The sequence below is a fragment of the Podarcis tiliguerta genome (assembly GCF_965153285.1).
Source record: "Podarcis tiliguerta genome assembly, chromosome: 6".
Taxonomy (NCBI): domain Eukaryota; kingdom Metazoa; phylum Chordata; class Lepidosauria; order Squamata; family Lacertidae; genus Podarcis; species Podarcis tiliguerta.
In genome coordinates this window covers 92251757-92277538 of record NC_139539.1, presented here as the reverse complement: position 1 = coordinate 92277538, position 25782 = coordinate 92251757, and the positions used below count along the sequence as shown (strand labels likewise).

Genomic DNA, 25782 nt, shown 5'->3' with positions numbered 1-25782 from the left:
AGCTTGCCAGACAGAACAACCCACCCTCTTTCCCTGAGCTCTGCTCTGCAGGTTTTCCAGGTCCCTTCAGAGGCAATTTCAAAGGGGTGCAGGAGAATTGGGGGGGGGGGGCCTGTTGCACAAGCAGAAGCTCTTGTACAAGACTTCCGCTGGCAGAGTTTGGAAGGTGAACCCTGCCCAAAATCTGGAGTGAGAGAGCTGGTAGCTTTTTCTTCCTTCAAGAGAGCTAATAAGCACCAGAGGAACACAGAGAGGCACCAAAAACCCATGTAGACAGTCATTTGTTTGTACTGCAAACCCTGATGTTTTGCAAGGCACACATACTTTTACAAATAAATAAATAAATAGATGCCTGTTTTGCTCTGCCCGAACACAAGAAATGTCCCTGATTCTTAACTCAGTTTCACATATGACACCAAGAAGAGCATGTGAGCCAGTGTGGTGTAGTGGTTAAGAGCGGTGGTCTTGTAATCTGGGGAACCGGGTTTGCATCTCCGCTCCTCCACATGCAGCTGCTGGGTGACCTTGGGCCAGTCACACTTCTCTGAAGTCTCTCAGCCCCACTCACCTCACAGAGTGTTTGTTGTGGGGGAGGAAGGGAAAGGAGAATATCAGCCGCTTTGAGACTCCTTAAAGGGAGTGAAAGGCGGGATATCAAATCCAAACTCTTCTTCTTCTTCTCCCTTCTCTCACACACAAACACACACACACACACACACCTAATACACGACAAAATGTGGAAGACAAATGATTGTGAAGTTCTAGCCATAGATTTTATGGTTTTCACAAGTCTGTGAAAATACCGTTAGACTTTGTGAGAGAATATCAAGGAGATGAAGGAAACCCCAATCGCACCTGTTGGTGACACGGGAATATAAGCAGTGGTTCATCTTGCCTCCAAGCAGGGCACGAAGTTCTGCAGCCCTGCTATCTGCCATTCATGCTGCCTCTCAACATGGAGATTCCATTTAGCTAAAGGTAAAGGTAAAGGTACCCCTGCCCGTACGGGCCAGTCTTGACAGGCTCTGGGGTTGTGCGCCCATCTCACTCAAAGAGGCCGGGGGCCAGCGCTGTTCGAAGACACTTCCGGGTCACGTGGCCAGCGTGACATCGCTGCTCTGGCGAGCCAGAGCCGCACACAGAAACGCCGTTTACCTTCCCGCTAGTAAGCGGTCCCTATTTATCTACTTGCACCCGGGGGTGCTTTCGAACTGCTAGGTTGGCAGGCGCTGGGACCAAGCGACGGGAGCACACCCCGCTGCGGGGATTCGAACCGCTGACATTTCGATCGGCAAGCCCTAGGCGCTGAGGCTTTTACCCACAGCGCCACCTGAGTCCCTCCATTTAGCTACCATGGCTAATAGAATCTCACTGCCTCGTCCTAACAATGGCTATCAAATTCTTCTTTTAAAACCATCTAAGCTAGCAGGTAAGGGACGCGGGTGGCGCTGTGGGTTAAACCACAGAGGCTAGGGCTTGCCGATCAGAAGGTTGGCGGTTCAAGTCCCCGTGACGGGGTGAGCTCCCGTTGCTTGGTCCCTGCTCCTGCCAACCTAGCAGTTCGAAAGCACATCAAAGTGCAAGTAGATAAATAGGTACTGCTCCAGCGGGAAGGTAAACGGCGTTTCCGTGCACTGCTCTGGTTCGCCAGAAGCGGCTTAGTCATGCCGGCCACATGAGCCGGAAGCTGTACGCAGGCTCCCTTGGCCTATAGAGCAGGATGAGCGTACAACCCTAGTCGTCCACGACCGGACCTAACGGTCAGGGGTACCTTTACCTTTAAGCTAGCAGGTATCACCATATCGTGCAGCAGGAGACAGTGTTGAGAGGCAGAGGCACTTCCCTGACCTCCCAGCTGGTGAGTCACTGCTGTTTACCAGTGTGCTGGGCACAGGGGTTAACCCGAGCAATGCGGTCCAGGTCCGGTCCCGAATCCAAGGATTCTGCGAGGAGTCAGTCCAACAGGGCCAAGGCAGGAAACCAGGCAAGGTCAGGCAGGTTCCAGCAAGCAGCAATGTTGCTCCTGCAACCTGGGGCGGGGTCCGACAGCCTTTTATCTTTGTTGGGGTAACGGCCGGTCCTGATCCCCCGGTGACTCACCTCCCTGTCCCGCCCGAAGGTGAGCACTCCTCCTGCGAGTACTCAGGTCTCTCCTTCTCTCAGACCTGGGTCTCTGCAGCTCGGGAGACGTCGGTGGGTTACTAGACCCAGGGGCCGCCTCAGCCTCTCCTGGCCAAACTAGTAGTGGAGCAGCTCTAAGTGATGGCCCAGCTGAAGGCAACGAGGTCATCCCCGCATCTGGAGCCAGGGCAGGCTCAGGCCCCTGACTCGACCCAGCTGGTGCTTGTGGAAAGGGAACCCGTGCAGACTGGGGCTCTTCAGAATCAGGCCCCAGACTTGGTTCAGATGCTGCCTGAGGCAGAGGATCTGGTGTGGACTGAGACTCCTCCGGTTCCGAGTCTGAGCCATCACAACCAGGCGGAATGAGATCAGCTCAGTGAAAATGCCCCAATGAGCCACTCTGACGTTCCTGCCAGCGCATTCACACTGCCCTGTCCTCCCCACCATCTCTCCCCTCCCACTCCAGTAAGTGGCAGTGACTCAGCTGCCGGGAGGTCAGGTAAGTGCTTCTGCCCCACGCCCCAGCACACCGTCTGCTACTGGTATGTTCAGGACAAAGAACCCCATACATTAAGACTACAAACCTTATGCGCACTTACCTGGCCGTAAGCTAAACACAGCAGGAGTCACTTCTGAGGAAACATGTATAGTACTGGGCTGTACAGTGGTGCCCCGCAAGACGAATGCCTCGCAAGACAGAAAACCCGCTAGACGAAAGGGTTTTCCGTTTTTCGATGCGCTTCGCAGGACAAATTCCCCTATGGGCTTGCTTCGCAAGACGAAAATGTCTTGCGCGTCTTGAGATTTTTTTCCGCTCCCCACCCCCTTTTTCCAAGCCGCTAAACCGCTAATAGCCTTTTAGCAGCTAATCCGCTAATCCCTTAAACCTTTAATAGCCGCTAATAGCCGCTAAACCGCTAATAGCGCTAATCCGCTAAGCCACTAATAGGGTTGCTTCGCAAGACGAAAAAAACGCTAGACGAAGAGACTCGCGGAACGAATTAATTTCGTCTTGCGAGGCACCACTGTACTTAAACGCTGTGTGAAGTTCTATATGAATGAATTAACTGCAATACTCCCAGCCACCTGAAAGGTGAATTAGACCTTGATCGTGGCTCTAAATCCAAGAGGACATGATTTTGTCCATCCTAATCCCCTAATGTAGGGACGCGGGTGGCGCTGTGGGTTAAAGCCTCAGCGCCTAGGGCTTGCCGATCGAAAGGTCGGCAGTTCGAATCCCCGCAGCGGGGTGCGCTCCCGCTGTTCGGTCCCAGCGCCTGCCAACCTAGCAGTTCGAAAGCACTCTCGGGTGCAAGTAGATAAATAGGGACCGCTTACTGGCGGGAAGGTAAATGGCATTTCCGTGTGCGGCTCTGGCTCGCCAGAGCAGCGATGTCACGCTGGCCACGTGACCCGGAAGTGTCTTCGGACAGCGCTGGCCCTTGGCCTCTTTGAGTGAGATGGGCGCACAACCCTAGAGTCTGTCAAGACTGGCCCGTACGGGCAGGGGTACCTTTACCTTTACTAATCTGCTGCAAAGCCGAAATGAAATCCGGTGGGCCTGGGCATATTTTTCAGACACCGCAGGTGCCCTTCTCAGTCAGATGCCTCACCTTTGATTCTTTTTGTTCCGTTTCATCCTGTGGTAGCTTCTCTGATGTGGTTTCCTCCCCTGATGCTTCTGGGAGCTGTGGGACATCCTCAACCATGGATACTGTGGAACTCTCAGAAATGGTCCGGGTCCGGGCATTTAAAGTGTTCTGGCACCAAAAAGAAAACATGGAGCAGGTTCTCTTCACGGAAAAAACTTCGTGGCTTCATCTTACCGGTTTATATTGTAACCTTATCCCCTAAGGGCCTCTCCCGACATCACTCACCATCACAAGAGTCCTGAGGGACAGATCAGTATTTCTCCTGTGGGAGCGGAATGGGCCAAATGAGGCTGGAACATGGCAGCCTCGGACAAGTCACAAAGGAAGTCCTGCTGTGACAGAGTTGGGACATGAGCCCAACATGAGTTTCCTCAACTCACTTTTCTTTTTGAAATTGCTGTATAGTTTAAAGAAAATTTAAAATGTCGTATAACCATTAAAGCAACAGCTCTCCCCCTGGCATTCCACTAGACCACATGGCTCACCGTTTGTTTGTTTGTTTGTTTGTTTGTTTGTTTGTTTAACAAAATAATGCTTGATTGTCCCGCCTGGCCTTTGGCTTGGAATCAACTTGATCCCCTCCCCATCTTTCCTTTTTCCTTCCTATTTGGGGACTTCCCTGGGTTTTTTCTGGCCCACGTAGGACCATTCTGAATAGTTGGCCTTGGTGAATATTTCACATTTGCATCCCCCAAAAGTTTTTTATTTGAGTTTCTATTGAAATGAGGCTGAATTTTAATGCTGTATTTTAATCTTGTTTTTAAGTTGTATCTTAATAAATTGTTTAATACAGTGGTACCTCGCAAGACGAATGCCTCGCAAGACGAATGCCTCGCAAGACGAAAGAGTTTTTTGTTTTTTGAGTTGCTTCGCAAGACGAATTTCCCTATGGGCTTGCTTCGCAAGACGAAAACGTCTTGCGCCTTTTTCTTAAAACCGTCAATGCATTCCTATGGGAAACTGTCAATGCATTTCCTATGGGAAACCGTGCTTCGCAAGACAAAAAATTCACATGACGAAAAAACTCGCAGAACGAATTAATTTCATCTTGCGAGGCACCACTGTATCTGGTGTTAGCCACCCTAAGGAGGGCAGGGTATAAATAAAATTTTATTTATTTATTTATTTATTATTTTAAAAAACCAACAACCTCAAAGCGGTTTACAAAAAGATTAAAAGCAATACAGTACAATCGAGAAAAATTCACAACCCTACTTTAAAACATACAAAAGTTAAAATACTGAAACAGATTAAAATTCCCTCAGTTTTCTAAGCATCTGGGTTGGCTTGTCTAAACAAGAATGTTTTCAAGCAGGCAGCAAAAAGAATCAGATAGGAAGGGACCCTGAGGGTCATCTAGCCCAACCCCCAGGGTAATGCAGGAATCCTGCCCACAGCCGTCCCTGGTGGGCTCAAACCACCAACCTTCTGGTTAGCAGACAGACGCACTGACCCACTGCGCCACAGGAGGGCAAGGGCAGAGACACGTCAGCTGAGAAGGGTAGGTGCACGTGTCAACAAGAACAAAGCAGTAATAAGAAGATGAGCCCTGCTGGGTCAAACCAAAGGCGTATCTCCCCATCTGAGAAGCTCACAAGCAGGACATACAGGCAGTTGCCCTTTCCCAGTGGCTTTAGCCATCATGACTAGCAGAAATTCAATTCAGTTCACATTGGAAGCAGAGGTTTATCAAATTTGGACCTTCCAAAACAATGTGACAATTGAAACACAACGGTTCTTCGAAATTCATACTTTATCCAGATTTTGTGATGCAATTCTCCAGCCATCCAAAGTTCACAAAAGTGATTGCATTAGGTGAAAGTGTGCATAAAAACCTAACGTTAGTGAAAACAGCATTTAAAAAACAGGTCACCAATGCATATGAAGTGGTGCTTATTAGGAGCAATTTGCACAAAAATGTTGAAGGATGCTCGTCAGCATCTATTAAAAGGAAATCCACCAATTGCTTCAGAAAGGTGGGGAACTAAATTTAAGACTGGATTAAAATGAGAAACAGAAAGATCCTTCCACCCCTAACAGCCACTGTAAGCCTTAACCTCTGTGGATTTGCCTAATCCCACTTTAAAGCCATCCAATCACCATATCACCATATCTTGTGGCAGTGAGTTCCGTAGTTCAGCTATCCCTCCCCCCCAAATTCTCACCTGATGCTCCGGAATGCTCTCCTGATCACCCAGGAAGTGGGACGGGCCACAGGATTCCGCAGTGCCCCCTGCAGATTACACCACAACAGCTTTTATTGTACCCACCAGCTAAGATCTGGAGTTCAAAATGGCAAGAGCTGTTAGGAGGCAGTTCCCTGGAAATGGCCTCTGCAGCCAAAGCGTCCAGGACACAAGCACTGCCAGGTACAAACAAAGGCAGAAGCAGGAAGCAAACGCTTACACCTTTCCGCAAAAGCAGAGACCCGCTTTTCCCCCGACCCCCCTCCCAATCCGAAGCATGTCTGCTGGGAAGCAAGTCCTGCTGTTTCAATAGTGCCTGGTTCTATGTTGGGACAGGGCTCCTATGCCTTTAAAAAAAACCAGCCTGAGAAGTTGAAATTTTACGGGTGAAGCATTCTCCATCATATAGACCAGGCACAGGCAAACTCGGCCCTCCAGATGTTTTTGGCCTACAACTCCCATGATCCCTAGCTAACAAGACCAAGTGGTCAGGGATGATGGGAATTGTAGTCTCCAAACATCCGGAGGGCTGAGTTTGCCTATGCCTGATATAGACTGTCAGGCAGCTGTTAAATGCTTAGGAGCCCCTCCACCTGCAAAAGAGGAGCGACAATCATTTTCCAGAATCCTGATTTATCACCGGTTCTTTTGTCCGCCCTCCGTCTCCGTCATCTTAAATATATCTGTGCCCCCCAGCAGAGACAGAGGAAGTGGGAAAGGGCATGGCTTGCCTTATCTCCCAAAGCCACCAAAATCAATAAATTTTTAAAAATGCAACACAGTGGTGCCTCGCAAGACGAAAAGAATCCGTTCCGCGAGTCTTTTCGTCTTGCGGTTTTTTCGTCTTGCGAAGCAAGCCCATTGACAGATTAGCGCTATTAGCGCTATTGGCACTTTAAGGGCTAAAAACGGCTTTTTAAGCCTTGGGGGATTAGCGGTTTTGCTGCTAAAATGCTTTTAGCAGCTTAGCGATTCAAAATAAGGGGTTTTGGAGCAAAAAAAGAACTCAAAATTTTTCGTCAATTTTCGTCTTGCAAAGCAAGACCATAGGGAAATTTGTCTTGCGAAGCGCCTCTGCAGATGGAAAACCCTTTCGTCTTGCGGGTTTTCCGTCTTGCGAGGCATTCGTCTTGCGGGGCACCACTGTATATGTTTTCCAGATGGAGACCAGGGAACTAATACATGCACACACCATCGCAAATCATTTCAACCGTCTCTTAACCTGGTGGCTGATGTGAGGAGAGGTCAGCCGGATGTCCTCCAGGAGGGGAAACATAACCGTGGTCACTTCCTGGAAGACATGTCTCCACAGCCGAATCAGTTGTATCTACAGGAGGCCCAGGATAGAAATGCCTTCTCTGTCCCACATCTGGCTGGTCCTGAGCTGAGTCCGCCGGTGGCAGGTAAGTCGAAGGATGAGGCTCCAGGTCCTTCAAGCAGCCTTGGCTTTGTGCAAACTCAGAACGGGGAGCCAAATCTGGATAATGTAAGGTTTGATGGATTAGATCAGTATATCCCCCATTTCATAGATTGCCTGCACACCTGTTCAAACTCCAAGGCTACAAATGAGGTACTTTAAGCAGGAATGCCAATAGCTATTAGATCAGAACAGCTGAGCGGCTGAATTCAACCCTCTTGTTATTCCCACTTACTGTTTCCAGCAGAAGACATTCTCTTAATAAAGCATGAAAGAGAGGGGCTTCTCCTTTTATTTGTCCACAGCATCTGGTATTCAAAGGTATACTGCCTCTTACTATGGAAGATCCATTTAGCTACCTGTTAAAGGTAAAGGTAAAGGGACCCCTGACTGTTAGGTTCAGTCTTGACCGATTCTGGGGTTGTGGCACTCATCTCACTTTATTGGCTGAGGGAGACGTGTACAGTTTCCGGGTCAAGTGGCCAGCATGACTAAGCCGCTTCTGGCGAACCAGAGCAGCGCACAGAAACGCCGTTTACCTTCCCGCTGGAGCGGTACCTATTTATCGACTTGCACTTTGTCGTGATTTCGAACTGCTAGGTTGGCAGGGGCAGGGACCGAGCAACGGGAGCTCACCCCGTCGCGGGGATTCGAACTGCCGACCTTTTGATCGGCAAGTACTAGGCTCTGTAGACAACCCACAGCGCCACCCACATCCCTTTTTAGCTACCTGTTAGAAAGCCTATATTCCACAAATAGGCTTCAGTCTTATTTTCATCATTAAAAAAACAACAACAAAACCTTTCAGAGACTGGAACTGAATATCTGGGAACTTTAGTAGCTGATCCTGTTAAAACTCCTCAGAATCTTTAGATTTGGACAGTGGTGGAAAAACCCAGCTTGACAGATGACCCAGCTAACATTGCAATCCTCCCCATAAGACCCACTGAACTCTCCTGGGCTTTACGCAAAAGCATACAGGAAGCAAACAGCCCTTCTGACGGGCTTGTAGAATTTAGATCCCTTGCTAGAGACAGAAAGAACGGAATGAGACCCTCAGAAACAGCCAAAGCTGAGGCCCTTTTAACCTATTCTGATGCATTTACTGCCTAAGAAACAGGGTCCACCTGTTGTTCAAATTTCAGGGCATCCACACTGTCAACAGGGGGCTGTTATGGTCCAAAATGGAGACAATGGGCCTAGAACCTAGATTACCTGATCAAAACGCTTTACACAAAGAACACCTATCGCATAAGAACAACACCAGGGAATGCAATGACGGATCCTGTTGTTATAAACAGAGTAGCAAAGCAGGGCTGTGTACTCGCTCCCTCTCTTTTTAATCTTTTTCTTAACGACCTCGCTTCTCTACTAAAACAGGTGGATGCCCACAGCCCAAAACTCAACCCATCAAGCATTCCCATCCTTCTGTACGCAGATGATATGGTTCTGCTTTCACGCACAAGAATGGGCATAAAACGTTTGTTAAATTCCTGTATTGACTATCTGTCCAGAATGAAATTGTGCATGAACTTTGATAAAAAGCAAAATAATGGTTTCTGGGAATTCACGCAAAAGCTATAGCTGGGTATTTGGTGGGAAACCCATCCAGCAGGTATTCAAATTCATCTACCTGGGAATCACATTCCATCATCGGCTCCTATGGCCCTCGCTCCGTGCAACGGTGGTGAATGCCAGTAAGTTGTCTATGCAGGCCATAATGCGTTTCTTTATAACAAGAGTTATTTGCACATCCCCTCTGCCCTCAAGGTCTTCAACGCCAAAGTTATAGCTCAATTGCTCTACAGAAGTCCAGTCCTTTTTAAGGTTTTTGCTGTCCCACATTGTGTACCCTATGCAGCCTTGTGTCTAGAGGGAGGTCAACCCAAGGTAGAGACCGTAGCCTGGGCGAGTCTTCTTACATGCTGGTTAAACATCTGTCTCACAACAGATAAAGATCCTCTCCCTAGTGAAGTTTTGCTAGATCCCTTTCTTTCCCCAGGGCAACAACGGTTTAACATAAAGGTACAGCAACCCGAGGGACGCGGGTGGCGATGTGGGTTAAAGCCTCAGCGCCTAGGGCTTGCCGATCGAAAGGTCGCGGTTCGAATCCCCGCGGCGGGGTGCGCTCCCGCTGTTCGGTCCCAGCGCCTGCCAACCTAGCAGTTCGAAAGCACCCCTGGGTGCAAGTAGATAAATAGGGACCCCTTACTAGCGGGAAGGTAAACGGCGTTTCCATGTGCGGCTCTGGCTCGCCAGAGCAGCAATGTCACGCTGGCCACGTGACCCGGAAGTGTCTTCGGACAGCGCTGGCCCTTGGCCTCTTTCAGTGAGATGGGCGCACAACCCTAGAGTCTATCAAGACTGGCCCGTACGGGCAGGGGTACCTTTACCTTTTACAGCAACTTGGGCTGTCAGTGGAATTTTTGCGATCGATGTCCCCACCAACTGCAAAGGCTGTAATAAAAACTAGGTTGTGGGACATGGAACACCAGGAACTAACAGCAGCAGCAGAAAAAACATGTTCCCCTCTTAACTTTCAACTTTCTTGAGCGCATGAAATTAACCACAATTATCTTGAATTTTTGATTAATCCTCAAGAAAGAAGGGCATTTTCGCTGGCCAGGTTTAATTCAAATCCTTCAAACCTCCAGTGGGGAAGGTTCTCGGGAATGGTGGAAGGAGAAAGAATTTGCCCATGTGAAGACCATCAGGTGGAAACTCTTGCACATATGGTTCTCAAATGTAAAATATACGTTGATCTCTGCCAGCAGTTCCTAGATCAACTCTGCATCCCCAAATGGAAACCAGAGTTAGAGGTCATACATTTTCTGTTATTGGGGAATAATCAGGAGCTCACCAAGTTAGCGGCTACATATCTTTATCTGGTTTTTTGTCATCGAAACACATTGCAGACATCTGATCACCCTGGAGACCTAGAGATGTAATGTTAGACTGCTTTGCCTCTTTCATTTGACAAATGTTTTGTGTCACTGGGAAGGTGGGAATTCTGTATTGATTTGCTATGGATGTTTGTATGTGATACCAATAAAAGGTTTGATAATGATGATGATTAAGGACACCAATAGGCTTCTGCAAGTCATACTTGCAGGGAAGTCTTTGAATCCAATCCAGTAGCAGAAAGGAACAGTCTCAGATGTGCCAGAATAAATGTAAAAGGGATTCATTTAACTGGCCCCAGTGCAGCTGTGTGCTCCTGTCTGTGAACACCTGCCAGTGTTCATCCTTTCGTTCTTTTACCTGGTGTTGATCCACTGGTTCTGGGAAATTCCGGCTGGGTGCAGTTGGCATTGTAAAGACTTCCTTCCTCCTTAAATGAGACGAGAAGGGGAAGAAGAAAAACAGGTTAAACAGAGCTTGGAGCCAAGTGGGGGCAGCTCTGGGGCAGCAGGCAAGAAGGTGAATGAAGTGCCAACAAGGGACAAGTCACAGAGGCCACAGACAAATCACCAGGGCTCATCGTGAACAGTCTCCGTCACCCAACATCGGGAGGAGGTGGGAGTGGAAGAGTTTGGATTTGATATCCCGCTTTATCACTCCCCTTCAGGAGTCTCAAAGCGGCTAACATTCTCCTTTCCCTTTGTTCCCCACAACAAACACTCTGTGAGGTGAGTGAGGCTCAGACACTTCAGAGAAGTGTGACTAACACCAGGTCACCCAGCAGCTGCATGTGGAGGAGCGGGGAAGCGAACCCGGTTCACCAGATTACGAGTCCACCGCTTTTAACCACTACACCACACTGGCTCTACACAGAACTCTATGTCATATATATAGTCAGAACTCTACATAGCAACCCCAATTACATCCCCTGAACTGAGTAGCACATCCAGGGGATCACCCATCTTCTGCCCTTTAGGCGGCAGTTCCACAGATCTCTGCGGATAAATCTTCTGTTCATCAATGCAAAATGTATACGCCACACTCTCCGACATCAGGATGGCACCCGATGTGGTATAAAACCACGAGAAATCTACGCGAAGCCAAAACAAATGTTTTCTGGAAGCAGCCACGTTGCTGAAGCCGAGGGAGGGAAACCAACGGAGGAGAGGAGACACTGGCGAGTGCCAGATTCTGCCGTCAGCGTGACAATGGAGGCATGGCCTTGCCTGTCCGTCACGGGGAATGGTATTCAGAGGAGTGCCGTTGCCTGGCAACGGAGACACATCCCCTGGACTTCCCAGAGATGGCAGCCATGCGGGAGGTGGAGCAGGATTCAGGAAGGCCCTGTTTTCTGCCTCACATGGTAAAGCAGGCTTTGGGTGTTTTCAAGCTGGGAAACAGCTGCTTCTCTTCAGCCTAATCCAAGTGGCCAGAAGGCTCCATGATCACTGCAGATGGTGACAGCAGCCACGAAATTAAGAGACGCCTGCTTCTTGGGAGGAAAGCAATGGCAAACCTAGACAGCATTTTAAAAAGTAGAGACATCACCTTGCCAACAAAGGTCCATACAGTAAAAGCTATGGTTTTCCCAGTAGTGATGTATGGAAGTGAGAGCTGGACCATAAAGAAGGCTGATCACTGAAGAATTGATGCTTTTGAATTATGGTGCTGGAGGAGACTCTTGAGAGTCCCGTGGACTGCAAGAAGATCAAACGCATCCATTCTTAAGGAAATCAGCCCTGAGTGCTCACTGGAAGGACAGATCGTGAAGCTGAGGCTCCAAGACTTTGGCCACCTCATGAGAAGAGAAGACTCTCTGGAAAAGACCCTGATGTTGGGAAAGATGGAGGGCACAAGGAGAAGGGGACGACAGAGGATGAGATGGTTAGATAGTGTTCTCGAAGCTACAAACATGAATCTGACCAAACTGCGGGTGGCAGTGGAAGACAGGAGTGCCTGGCGTGCTCTGCTCCATGGGGTCACGAAGAGTGGGACACGACTGAACGACTAAACAACAACAAGTGGCCAGAAAGAGCTAGATCACAAATCAGCCCATCGAGACCCCACCCAAGAAGTCTTACCTCCCACTGCCGACATCTGGTTCGGAGCTCTGAAAGCCAACCCGGCTCCCAAATGGCCTCTTGCCCAGGCTTCTCCAGCAGGCAGGGATCAGAGAGTTTCAGGCGCTCTGCCAGCTGTGCGATTGGGAAGAAGCGAGGAGAGGAGCAGTTAGTTCGGAGGATCCAGAGTCACTGCTCCAGTCAGCAGAGGGCTCTTTTTTTTCCCCAAATAATATTTATTAAGTTTCCAACAAATTAAACACAACACTGCAAAAAATCAAAAAAGAAAAAACATACAATACAATACAATACAATACAATACATATTAAAAAACAAACATAATAAAACAAACAAATAAAACAAAAAAAAACCATTTAAAATTTCAATTTCAACATCTTAACTTTCTTTCCCTTATTTCCTCGACCTCCTCACGCCTCCCTTTTTGTATTCCACCTCTATTAATTGTTTCAGCAATTCCTTTCCATCTTCCTCTGTTTTCTATCCTATAATTGTCTTAACACATTCTAACCATATTTTTAGCTTTAATGCTCAATTAATCTATTTATACTTAATTCCACTTCCTGTCCATCTTCCCCTGTTTTCTATCCTATAATTATCTTAACACATTTTAACCTTATTTTCCTTTAATACTCTATTAATCAATTTATACTTAACTCCTTATAACATTTCTACTGAAGCCATATACAGTGGTGCCCCGCAAGACGAATGCCTCGCAGGACGGAAAACCCGCTAGACAAAAGAGTTTTCCATTTTGGAGGTGCTTCGCAGGACGAATTTCTCTATGGGCTTGCTTCGCAAGACGAAAATGTCTTGCGATTCCTGGGGTTTTTTCCGCTCCCCACCCCCTTTTTCTAAGGCACTAAGCTGCTAATAGCCTTTTAGCAGCTAATCCGCTAATCCCTTAAGCCTTTAATAGCCGCTAATAGCCGCTAAACCGCTAATAGCGCTAATCTGCTAATCCGCTAATGGGCTTGCTTCGCAAGACGATAAAACCGCTAGACGAAGAGACTCACGGAACGGATTCTTTTCGTCTTGCGAGGCACCACTGTAACTTCATTCCAACGTTCTTCTAACATTCATTAATTTTACAATATTTCTATAAATATTCTTTAAACTTTTCCCAGTCTTCTTCCACCAACTCTTCTCCCTGGTCTCGGATCTTGCCAGTCTTTTCCACCAATTCATCTAGACCACCAACTTCATCTGGCATTATCCAGCACTTCTGTGCTTCCAGGAGACAACCATTCTCTCAGCCAGCAAAAAGCAGATGGTTCACAACAAAATTTAAGGGCAGTCAGCAGAGGGCTCTTTAAGTTAGGGATTTCAACCTAACAATTTAACAAAAATACATCATCTACATTTCCCCCTCCCCCACTAAAAAAAAAAAAACCCACCCTCTCACCCCCCCTCCCCCAGACTTCCCTCAGCTCCTGGTTTCTCAGCTCATGTTATTCTCTGCATGTTATAAAATTGTAAAGATCCTCAATTTATCTGTCTGTATGTTACCAATAAAGAATTTGTGAGTGTTTATTCAAAACCTGCCAAGGAGTCCAGTTCATTTTTTTGTTTCTTTAAATACTTTGCAAAAGGTTCCCATTCTTCTTTAAAGTCACAGTTATCCTTGTCACGTAGTTTATGTGTCAATTTCGCCAATTCCGCATAGTCCATCAAATTCTCTTGCCACAGTTCTTAATCGGGATTTCCTCATTCTTCCAACCTTGTGCTATTAAGACTCTTGCCGCCGTTGTCGCATACATGAAAATGTTTTTTTTTAATTTCCCTGGCAGGTCTTTTCCTACCATCCCTAAGAAGAAACCTTCAGGCTTTTTTACAAGGCAAAATAGGATTTTTAAAGGTGGGGGGGGAGAGGAAAACCAAACAAGAGCTGTTAACTCTGCCTTCAAGAGGTCTCTAGGACAAAAACTCTTCTTTTGATAATAACAAGGGGGGGAATCCTGATCCTCTCAGCTCCATTCTAGAAGGCCAGTTGTGATTACTGGGAGCAGAAGATGGGATGCTGGTGAGTGAAATCATTGGTCCATCTAACTTAGCCTAACCTATTGCTTTTTTATAACACACTGACATGGTGCTTAACTGCATTCTAGAAGGCTCCACTGCCTGTTCACCTGCCTTCTCCAAACATTCAAGATGTGGGGGAAAATGTGAGTGCAGCAACATCTTTCTCCACTGGCCTCTCCTCCCCTGCCCCCCCCCCCGCCCCCAATCTCAGCAATTGTGTGGATTGGGCCAGAGAGAAAGTGTGTGTCGCAGCTGCAACATCACCTGTGCAGTGCCAAGAAGCTGGACCCACAGAGAACATCATCTAACCAGCCCCCCAAATCTGACATGGGAATTGGATCTGCCACCTGCCTATACCTGGGGACTCCACTACCTAACACCTCAGAATGTCCCAACTGGCACATTTTGTCCCAAATTTTGCCCCACAGAACTCAAAAGCAGCCACGGAGAAGCAAGACTTGTCTCCACAAGAGCTACGCTTGCTAAATTACTTCTCTAAATTGCAGCGCTTATCCCACCTGTGACAACTCTCTCCAAATTCAGCAATTATTAGCAGGTTATTCATGTCATTTGCTCCTCGCGAGAAATGTGTTTCTTGGAACATGTCGAGGGCCCTTCTCAAATTCCGGGGCTTTCAGCCATTCGTGTTAACGTATGTGCGAAACACAGATTAGGCAAATGCGATTATCATCAAATGAAACATTAGAAAGGAATTAACAGCTCAGCCTGTAACTAACTGAGCTACTTAAGCCCTGTGCCGCATTTGTAATTTGTGCTGTTTCTGATTTAGCCGTCTTCCCTTCCATTTATTCTGAATATTTATACAGCTGAATCCGCTATGGAGGGCAAACAGAGGTTGTTTGCTATGGACTGACATCATTTCAGGTCATAATTTCAGGTCATAATTTCAAGACAAGACCTTAGGAGCCAGGTGGAATTTCAACATACTTTGGTAGTTTTGGTAAATGGATGGCCCACTCTTCTAGACAGATGGCTCCAGTTGTCCAGGGATTTATTTATTTTGAGACAAGTAGCACTGGATGATGCCAGAGATTGACTATAGACATAAAATTTCATTTCAAAATTATCTCATTTTGGGGGTGCAGTCTACATTCAGGGGAGGTTTCTATTCAAAACCAATACTGTACTAATTTAGGGGTTGGAATAACTGCTGGCATAAAGCAGAAACTCATCCAAGAGGCAGCCTTTGCTATGGTCTTCTGCCATTTACATGGCTTAAAAGGGAAGGGAAGAGAAGTTGGACACAAAATCGTACCTTAAAAACAGTAATGGTCAGAAACCAGTGGAGGCTGTGTCACACTTCAAAAGAAAACTCCACTGTGGAGGTAAATTTATACATGAATAAATCAATTCTAACACTATGACACTTGGGATCCTGAAGGATGCGGCATGCCTTGATTTTATTGTTATTTACGCTTTATACCATATTTTATGCTGGGTTTTTTGTTTGTTTGTTTTTTGTAGCATCAATTAAGTGTTTTAAAATTGTCGTTAGCTGCCCTGAGCCCAGTTTTCTAAACCGGGAAGGGCAGGGTATAAATAAAAATCATTTATTTATTTATGTCTAGCTCGCTGTGGAAAGAGTTGGTCCCTCTTGAATATGAGCATTCATATTCCAGTTTGGAATAAGGATCAAGCTCTCTTGCAGGGGTCAGCAAACTTTTTCAGCAGGGGGCCAGTCCACTGTCCCTCAGACCTTGTGGGGGGCCGGACTATATGTTGAAAAAAAGAAGAAGAATGAATTCCTATGCCCCACAAATAACCTAGAGATGCATTTTAAATAGAGGGCATGTTCTTCTGATTCCTGGGCCATCCACGGGCTGGACTGAGAAGGCGATTGGGCCGGATCCGGCCCCTGTGCCTTAGTTTGCCTCCCCATGCGAGTCTCTTGTGACATGAAGTGCTTGGCTTTTCCTCATAACCCAAAGCCCACCTTGATCACTTGCTCCAGGAGGACGGGGTACGTGTTCTGCTTCTGAGCAAGAAGCGCAGTCGCTGCCGCTTCGCAGTAATGCAAGGCCTGGGCAGGGAGGCCGCAGTCCACCAGTCGAGAGGCATAGATCAGCTTGTAAACCTGCAAAAGACAATTGGGGGGGGGGCTTATACAGATTGCAGGGGGAGAGGGGGAATGAGATGCATTTGGGGGCGCTCTGTTCAGGTTGCTGTGGGGAGCCGAGTCAATGAAAAGTAATTACCGTATTTTTCGCTCTATAAGACGCACCACACCACAAGACGTACCTAGTTTTTGGAGGAGGAAAACAAGAAAAAAAATATTCTGAATCTCAGAAGCCAGAACAGCAAGAGGGATCACTGCGCAGTGAAAGCAGCAATCCCTCTTGCTGTTCTGGTTTCTGGGATAGCTGCGCAGCCTGCATTCGCCCCATAAGACGCACACACGCTTCCCCTTACTTTTTAGGAGGGGAAAAGTGAGTCTTATAGAGCAAAAAATATGGTAGATAACCCTCTTTCCACTTCTGCAGGAGAGCAGCAGTCCCGCAAAAGTGGCAGGGTTGATATTTGGGGCAGACCTCATCAAAACAGCTCATGCACCTGAAGGCCTGCTTACATGTTGTTAAGTTCTTTTAAAGTGTTTACAGTTGTTAGCTGTAGCGTACTGGCTAGGAGACAGCTGTGGAACAAAAAAAACTCTTATCTCTTAACCTGAAGATAGTTCGGGGTGGGGAGCAGAGGCCTGGACCCACTTCTAATTCATGGATCCGGCATGAATTCAATTCCTGGAATAGCCAGTCTAGCTTCCTGGTGAAGTAATGGCCCTCTAAGTATGGGCCATTAAGGTAACAAAGGACGTGGTTCTGTGCCAGATATCAGATGGTTAGGTCTTCCTCCCTCAACTCACTGGGAGTTAGAAAGCCAAAAGCCAGAGTTGAGAGTTGAGTTCTGTGAGCTATAAGTTGGGAGCTGGCAGGCTGCAGGCTGGGAGACAGAGCCAGTGTGGTGTAGTGGTTAAGAGCGGTAGTCTCGTAATCTGGTGAACCGGGTTCGCGTCTCCGCTCCTCCACATGCAGCTGCTGGGTGACCTTGGGCCAGTCACACTTCTCTGAAGTCTCTCAGCCCCACTCACCTCACAGAGTGTTTGTTGTGGGGGAGGAAGGGAAGGGAGAATGTTAGCCGCTTTGAGACTCCTGAAGGGGAGTGATAAAGCGGGATATCAAATCCAAACTCTTCTTCTTCTTCTTCTATGCCTTGGATTCTGTTGGAATCCAAGGCTGCAGCGATGGGAGAAGATCCACTTGGGATGCCAATGCTGTGAGCCCCTTCACTGAAGGCTCAGGTTGCTTATATATGTAAACAAACCATATATCATAAAGACACCACAGTCTCTCCTGTGCCTTATTCCAAAGGAACCGAATCCTGAATAAGCTCCTGGAAGCCCTGGAATCTTGCAGGGCTTGGAGACTGGGCAACAATAGAAAGGCCGATCCCTCTTAAAAACCTGTTTTGCACGTCACACTAAGCTAGAGGAAGGGGCTTCAGCCTGGGTGAAGTCTGGTTTATAAACCCTTATTTACTAGCTCTTAGTAACTCAGCAAAATTTGCCAAGGCAAATTCACTTTATGCATTCGGTTTGCTTGATTCAGCTACCACAGAAGGCGCTGTGGGTAAAAGCCTCAGCGCCTAGGGCTTGCCGATCGAAAGGTCAGCGGTTCGAATCCCCGCGGCGGGGTGCGCTCCCGCTGTTCGGTCCCAGCGCCTGCCAACCTAGCAGTTCGAAAGCACCCCCGGGTGCAAGTAGATAAATAGGGACCGCTTACTAGCGGGAAGGTAAACGGCGTTTCCGTGTGCAGCTCTGGCTCACCAGAGCAGCGATGTCACGCTGGCCATGTGACCCGGAAGTGTCTCCGGACAGCGCTGGCCCCCGGCCTCTTGAGTGAGATGGGCACACAACCCTAGAGTCTGTCAAGACTGGCCCGTACGGGCAGGGGTACCTTTACCTTTTTAATAACTCAGCAAAATTTGCCAAGGCAAATTCACTTTATGCATTCGGTTTGCTTGATTCAGCTACCACAGAAGGAGGCTGCCAGGGGTGTGAGTGTGATATGGAGCAGATAAAATGGCCAGAGGTGAAGAATAAGAAGCCCCTCTCTCCCCATTCCCGACCCCAATCACTCATCCTCTGCTCAAGATTGCAGCTTCCACAGCGGCTTTTGATCTGCCGAAAATGTCAGGGGGAAATTATATGTGATTGAGCATCAAGCATCCTTGGGTCCTTTAAAATCCTGCCAAAGGCCAGGCAAAGAGGCTTGATTTCTCCTGCCCTTGCGATAGACAGGACTATTTTACTATTTTAATCATGCTTTTTAAAGGGCACTTCCACAAATGAGGCTTCGGCCTAGTAATGATGTATTGCACTCATCCTGAAAGCTGAATCAGGTTGTATACCAGGGCCAGCCCTGCTACAAAGCAACTTAGCTCTGTTCTTCAGCGTTACTCCCCCAAACCCTGCCAGTTATGGGAGGCAGGAATGGGGATTAACATTGACCCCCACCCCATAACAGCTGCCCCAGATAATAGGGGTGGGGAGGGAGCATAGCACCTGCTAAGTGGGATTTGCTTGATTCAGATTGTAATGCCCATTGTCCAGGATGCTCATTCACATAACAAATGCCTCGCCCCTGCTTCACATTCCACATTAACAATGATCGCACACTGATAGCACAGGAAACGCTCAAACGTGTGAGAAGTCTCAAAGCGCAACTTTGACCAAGTACAGATCAATATCCTAAACTGGCCTTACGTCAGGTTAGATCAGAGCTTTCCAAACTTTTCGTGTTGGCGACACACTTTTTAAGACATGAATCATTTTGCGACACAGTAATTCCATTTTTTTAAGGGACGCGGGTGGCGCTGTGGGTTAAAGCCTCAGTGCCTAGGGCTTGCCGATCGAAGGGTCGGCGGTTCGAATCCCCGCGGCGGGGTGCGCTCCCGCTGTTCGGTCCCAGCGCCTGCCAACCTAGCAGTTCGAAAGCACCCCTGGGTGCAAGTAGATAAATAGGGACAGCTTACTAGTGGGAAGGTAAACGACGTTTCCGTGTGCGGCTCTGGCTCGCCAGAGCAGTGATGTCACGCTGGCCACGTGACCCGGAAGTGTCTCCGGACAGCGCTGGCCCTTGGCCTCTTTGAGTGAGATGGGCGCACAACCCTAGAGTCTGTCAAGACTGGCCCGTACGGGCAGGGGTACCTTTACCTTTACCTAATTCCATTTTACAGTGGTACCTCAGGTTGAAGACGCTTCAGGTTACATACGCTTCAGGTTACAGACGCTTCAGGTTACAGACTCCGCTAACCCAGAAATAGTACCTCAGGTTAAGAACTTTGCTTCAGGATGAGAACAGAAATCGTGCAGCGGCAGCGGGTGGCCCCATTAGCTAAAGTGGTACCTCAGGTTAAGAAGAGTTTCAGGTTAAGAATGGACCTCCGAAACGAATTAAGTTCTTAACCAGAGGTACCACTGTATTAGCAAACCAGAGGTTAAACTGACCCCTTTCCAGCCCCAGGGGGAGCGTTTGTGCGACACACCTACACGCTGCAGCCGACACACTAATGTGTCGCGGCACACAGCTTGGAAAGCTCTGGGCTAGATCATTAGCCCACACTTCCTATTGGCAGCAAGCCGCCCAAAGAGACCGTGTGGTCCCTCCAAATGGAAGTTGCTGTGGACTGAACCAGGAGCTTTAAACATGGGGTACCCACCCCCTAGGGAAAGCTTTGTTAACCCTGACAAGGCTCAAGACCCAAAAGCTCTTGTTTAAAAAGCATTTTTTGAGATGATCCATTAAACTTCAATGAGCTCCGTATGTTCTTAAATGACTGGTTGGAGTCAGAGGGCATCTGTTACCTGGAAAGAGGGAATGAAAGCCTGGGGACTCCTCAACAACTGGCAGTACTCCAAGAGCTCTGTCCTGTGGATGCCCTCTGTCCTGGCAAACTGGGCAAAGGTCTGGCTGAAAGGAAGAAGCGGACAGAGAGTCAGGGATGGAAAGTGAACAGCATTCTCTAAAGCAGCCTCTTAGATTCCGGTCCCCACATTTCCACGTCACTTTGTGGTGGTGGTAGTAGTTTTTTAAAAAAGCCCTCGTGAAAATTCACCAGTATTTTAATGGGCATTTCTCTTAATGCACCCATTTTGGCAAAGTAATTTCCCCCATTTTGTATGTTATTTTCACTAATAAACACATTTTTTATGGAAAGCTTACCCTAGCCTACGCATTTTGTACACATTACTTGGCTAGAGAGCTGCACTGCAAAATTCGGAAAACCACAAATTTCAAAGGATGGCTGTGTTTCAGTTTTGAAAAGCGCAAATCTAGGCAGATTTTGTCTTTAAACGAGAACCAAAATGGATTTCTCCACCCATCCCTAACTCATTGAATCCAACAGGACTCATTTCTGAGTAACTACTGGCTAAACTTTTGGTTATTTAACAGGGGAGGGGAGGACTTGGAGACTTAGGGAAGTTAAAACAAGAAAAGGGAGCCGGGACCGAGCAACGGGAGCTCACCCGGTCGCGGGGACTCGAACTGCCGACCTTCTGATCGGCAAGCCCTAGGCGCCCACAGCGGCACCCACGTCCCTTTCTGGCTAGCGGTACCTGCAGCCAATCAGGAGGCGGCTAAAGCTGAGTACTCTGGTGGATTTCCCAGGCACTGCATCACCCAACCTTTGGTCCAGCAGAGCTTTTCATCACATGCCCCCATCCCTCATGCACCGAATCCAACAAGAGTCGTTTCTCCAACAAGAGGCTTTCCTTTCTTCAAATGCCTGGAGCTAGCAGAAGCCACTGAATCATTTCAGTTCATTACTCACCCACCCATTAACTGGTTAATCAGTTAGGCTTAAACAAATCTGCAAATTACAGAAACTTCAGTAGATCAGCCCTTCGGATAAGTGAAAAGGAAATGTCACACAACCTACACTTAATAAACCAAAGCTAGTTGCCATTGCTAGAATGAAATACCATTTTTAATTCCCACCATTACATTCCTTACTAAAGCAAGACACAAGAACCAAAATAGCTTTAGATAAAAAAAGCCTTTAAAATAAACAAATGTTTCTGTGGCTTATAGTCCCACCAGTTTGCCCTCGCTAATTGGAGTTTGTCTGCACAACTCAGAGAACATGTTTACACTTTTCTGTTCCCTGGTTCAGAAGCAGAAGAAGCAGGAGGTACGGCTTCTCCTATTGACCACAGACCATGTCCTTTTATGCTGCCCCTGCTACCAAGGTGCTAGCATAACAATTATTGCCCCCTTGCTTTGAAGAATGCCCAGATGATCTAGATTGGAATTGTCCAGTTTGCTTCTAGAAGATGGAAGGCCAGAGATTACAGCATTAGTCGCAAAATTTGGCACGGCAGCCTATAAAATACATCAGTCATTCTTACCTGCTGGATCTACATAGACTTTTTATCTATCTCTTAAATTATTAACTCTTCAATTTTGCTTACTTGCTATTTTGTTTATGTTATGTTATGTTAGGATTTGTTGTATGAAATAGAGTCCACAAGCACATTCCAGGCAGAGGGCCTTCTGGGTGGTGGCCCCCGCCCTGTGGAACGTCCTCCCATCAGATGTCAAGGAAATAAACAACTACCTGACTTTTAGGAAACATCTGAAGGCACGCATGTTTAGGGATGTTTTTAATGTTTGACGGTTTATCGTGTTTTTAATATTTTGTTGGGAGCATCCCAGAATGCCTGGAGAGGCCCAGCCAGATGGGATAAAATATTATAACAACAACAACAATTTGAGAACCTCATCATCAGTCCATCAACTAAAGCACTGGTTGACAAATCTATTAATTAAACCAGTTTTAGAAACCACCTAGCCCTAGTAAATGCAGAGTTAGCAGGGACCAGAACCCTTGCCACTTTCTTCCTTCTCTAAGCAGAGACGGGTATTTCCTTTTTCTAATGAAACTCAGCAGCTACGAGGTTTCACTGTCTTAAGGCACCACACCACTCGGCTAAAACTGGCTGCTTCTTTCTGTTGTTGTGCAAAATACCAAGCAGGTTGGGGGTGGGGGGGTTTAATGCTTCAAGTCAGATGCCTGGAAAGAAGTCTCCCACTCCTCATGGTATCATAGAATCGTAAGGTAAAGGTAAAGGGACTCCTGACCATTAGGTCCAGTCGTGGCTGACTCTGGGGTTGCGGCGCTTATCTCGCTTTACTGGCCGAGGGAGCCAGCGTACAGCTTCCGGGTCATGTGGCCAGCACGACTGAGCCGCTTCTGCCGAACCAGAGCAGCGCACGGAAACGCTGTTTACCTTCCCGCCAGAGCGGTACCTATTTATCTACTTGCACTTTGACATGCTTTCAAACTGCTAGGTTGGCAGGAGCAGGGACTGAGCAATGGGAGCTCACCCCATCACGGGGTTCGAACTACCGACCTGCTGATCAGCAAGCCCTAGGGCTCTGTGGTTTAGACCACAGCGCCACCCACGTCCCCATAGAATCTTAGAACTGTAGAATTAGAAGGGATCCTGAGGGTTATCTAGTCTATCCCCTGCAATGCAAGAATCTCAACATGATGCAGTCCCTCATCCAGTTTGAACCCGTATCCATAGCATGCTTAGCTTTGCAAATGTCCTGGCAGTTTTGTTGCTGAACCTGTTGCGGTTTGTTTCATTCTTCCTCACTCAGCTAAAGAAGGTGTGTTGCAGCTAGAGGCGTATTCTTTCAAATTTTGAACTGTGTAAGCCATCCTGGAGTCAGAGATAATTTAGGGCAGTATATGAATGCTTTCAATAAATTAAACATTGGGTTTCCCTTCTCCAGTGCTTGTTGTTGTTGTTTAGTCATTTAGTCGTGTCCGCCTCTTCGTGACCCCATGGACCAGAGCACGCCAGGCGCTCCTGTCTTCCACTGCCTCCCGCAGTTTGGTCAAACTCATGCTGGTAGCTTCGTCCTCTGTCGCCCCCTTCTCCTTGTGCCCTCCATCTTTCCCAACATCAGGGTCTTTTCCAGGGAGTCTTCTCTTCTCATGAGGTGGCCAAAGTCTTGGAGCCTCAGCTTCACGACCTGTCCTTCCAGTGAGCACTCAGGGCTGATTTCCTTCAGAATGGAGAGGTTGGATCTTCTTGCAGTCCATGGGACTCTCAAGCGTCTCCTTCAGCACCATAATTCAAAATCTCCAATGCCATGCTGGTTAAATCCTTCCTTCCTTCCTCCCTTCCTTCAGTGCCTGCTGAACCAAGCCAGACTTGGCTTCTCTGCCAAAATAGAGCTTGCTTGGAGAAAAAAAGGAATGAAAACCAAGGGAGAGGGAAGGCTGGGATAATAAAGAACCTTGTTTTCTCCCTTTGAGCTCCCCATCACTGATAGAATTCAGAGTTTATATGCGTCGGCGAAAGTCTGAACTTTGCACTGAAATCCCTTGGAGGAACACGATTACCTTGGAAGCAATTACACGGAGGCCTTTAGTATGGAAAATAAGAAAGCTAAGTTTATCATAGCAAATATGCGTTTGATGGTAAAGAGCTCCTAGTTTTATTTAACTATGTTGGAAAGGCAAGAAAGAGGCTTGCTGATCTCAGCGGAGACACACAAAATGCCTCCTCTCCCGTGGTGGGTCAAATAAGAACGGAGGAAGAACAGGAAATGAGAGCAGCAACTCTGCGTGGTATCAGTTTAAGACCAGAAGGAAGCGCAACACAGCAGTCTAGGACGTCTGGAGGTCCCCTCTCTACAAAATTCATCCGCCTTAATACAAGCTGAGCTGTATCCCAACCCTTCCAACTAAGAACACATTGACTGCCCAGCAGTCATAGAGGCCCCATTCAACAAACTTTTTACAGCTTTCCCAGAACTATGAGACATTTGTCCAACAGTCTCCATGGTTCTACTTCAAATGTTCTAGATTCAGGTAGGTAGCCATGTTGGTCTGATGTGGTTGTTGTTGTTTAGTCATTTAGTCGTGTCCAACTCATCGTGACCCCATGGACCAGAGCACGCCAGGCTCTGGTCTGACGCAGTAGAAATATTTTTTTAAAATTTTAAAAATGTCCAGTGACACTTTAGAGACCAACTAAGTTTGTTCTTTCTTGCACACTTTCAGTGTATCTGAAGAAGTGTGCATGCACACGAAAGCTCATACCAAGAACAAACTTAGTTGGTCTCTAAGGTGCTACTGGACAATTTTTTTATTTTACATAGGTATATATATTTCTACTTCAAATGTGGTGGCGCTAACTGACGTTTGTTTGTGTGGGTTTGAAATATACACCAAGATTATTTCTCTCCTCATACTTCTCTCTCAGACCTCGAGCCTGGAGAAGAGGAGGTTAAGGGGTGATATGATAGCCATGTTCAAATATATAAAAGGATGTCACATAGAGGAGGGAGAAAGGTTGTTTTCTGCTGCTCCAGAGAAGCGGACACGGAGCAATGGATCCAAACTACAAGAAAGAAGATTCCACCTAAACATTAGGAAGAACTTTCTGACAGTAAGAGCTGTTCAACAGTGGAATATGCTGCCAAGGAGTGTGGTGGAGTCTCCTTCTTTGGAGGTCTTTAAGCAGAGGCTTGACAACCATATGTCAGGAGTGCTCTGATGGTGTTTCCTGCTTGGCAGGGGGTTGGACTCGATGGCCCTTGTGGTCTCTTCCAACTCTATGATTCTATGATTCTATGATTCTAGGTCAACTTGGAGCTACTCTCTGAGAGAATGCAAAAATAATAATTTATTATTTATACCCCAAGCAAGTGCGGCTGCCTTGTTCTGCTCCAGACTAGTTAGTTAAACTACAACTAGAAACTTTTCCGCCCAAGTTATGTATTTCCCATGCTAAGCAGCTAACCTACAAGCCAAGGCTTGCCATAGGTAGCTGAACCAGTTAATCCCAGTACAAAGCACAGCATGGGACGTGGGGAGGGCCACAACAGCTGGGCGGCTGCTGGCAACAGAAGTTGAGGCTCAGCTTTGAGGTGGCAGAAAGTCCGATTAGATTTCCTTTTAGAGAACTCTTGTGTCCCTTTGCCCAAATGCCCTGATTCCGAAGGAGCTACATTCAACAGCACCACAGTTGTCAGTTACATGTGCTGCTTGAAGACGCAAGACTTGTTTAGACCTGTAATTCTAATAAGGAGCGAATGGTTTAAAGGTGAAATGAATCGTTAAAATCCTTTCCTTTTTATCTAGCCAGAGCACCATTAGCATAAGTGGAACTGTTGGCTCTTTAAATTGGATTTTTAACCTTAGCGGAGCCTCTTAAGGTGAATGACTAAATCGTTTGCAGCCGGCATGTCTCACCTTACAAGAAGCTCACTTCTTGGGGCACTTTAGAAGACGCAGAAAACCCAAACCTCTGTCTGTCTCACTGGTCGTGGAAGCACGTGTACAGAGAATCATAGGATTGCAGAGTGGCA

At 47.3% G+C, this 25782-nt stretch overlaps 1 protein-coding gene across 4 annotated transcripts in view; it reads right to left on the bottom strand.

Annotated features, from left to right (window-relative positions):
• The window catches only part of SEC16B (SEC16 homolog B, endoplasmic reticulum export factor), a 58454-nt gene that overhangs the window by 7053 nt on the left and 25619 nt on the right, over positions 1 to 25782 (bottom strand). For all 4 annotated transcript variants that reach the window (XM_083446279.1, XM_083446280.1, XM_083446281.1 and 1 more), the window contains 7 exons: positions 20256 to 20361; positions 16332 to 16472; positions 12359 to 12472; positions 10638 to 10707; positions 7182 to 7436; positions 5939 to 6006; positions 3735 to 3881 (listed from right to left, as the gene is read on the bottom strand). In XM_083446279.1, coding sequence (XP_083302405.1) covers positions 3735 to 3881; positions 5939 to 6006; positions 7182 to 7436; positions 10638 to 10707; positions 12359 to 12472; positions 16332 to 16472; positions 20256 to 20361 — 901 coding nt within the window. The remainder of the gene's footprint in view (positions 1 to 3734; positions 3882 to 5938; positions 6007 to 7181; positions 7437 to 10637; positions 10708 to 12358; positions 12473 to 16331; positions 16473 to 20255; positions 20362 to 25782) is intronic.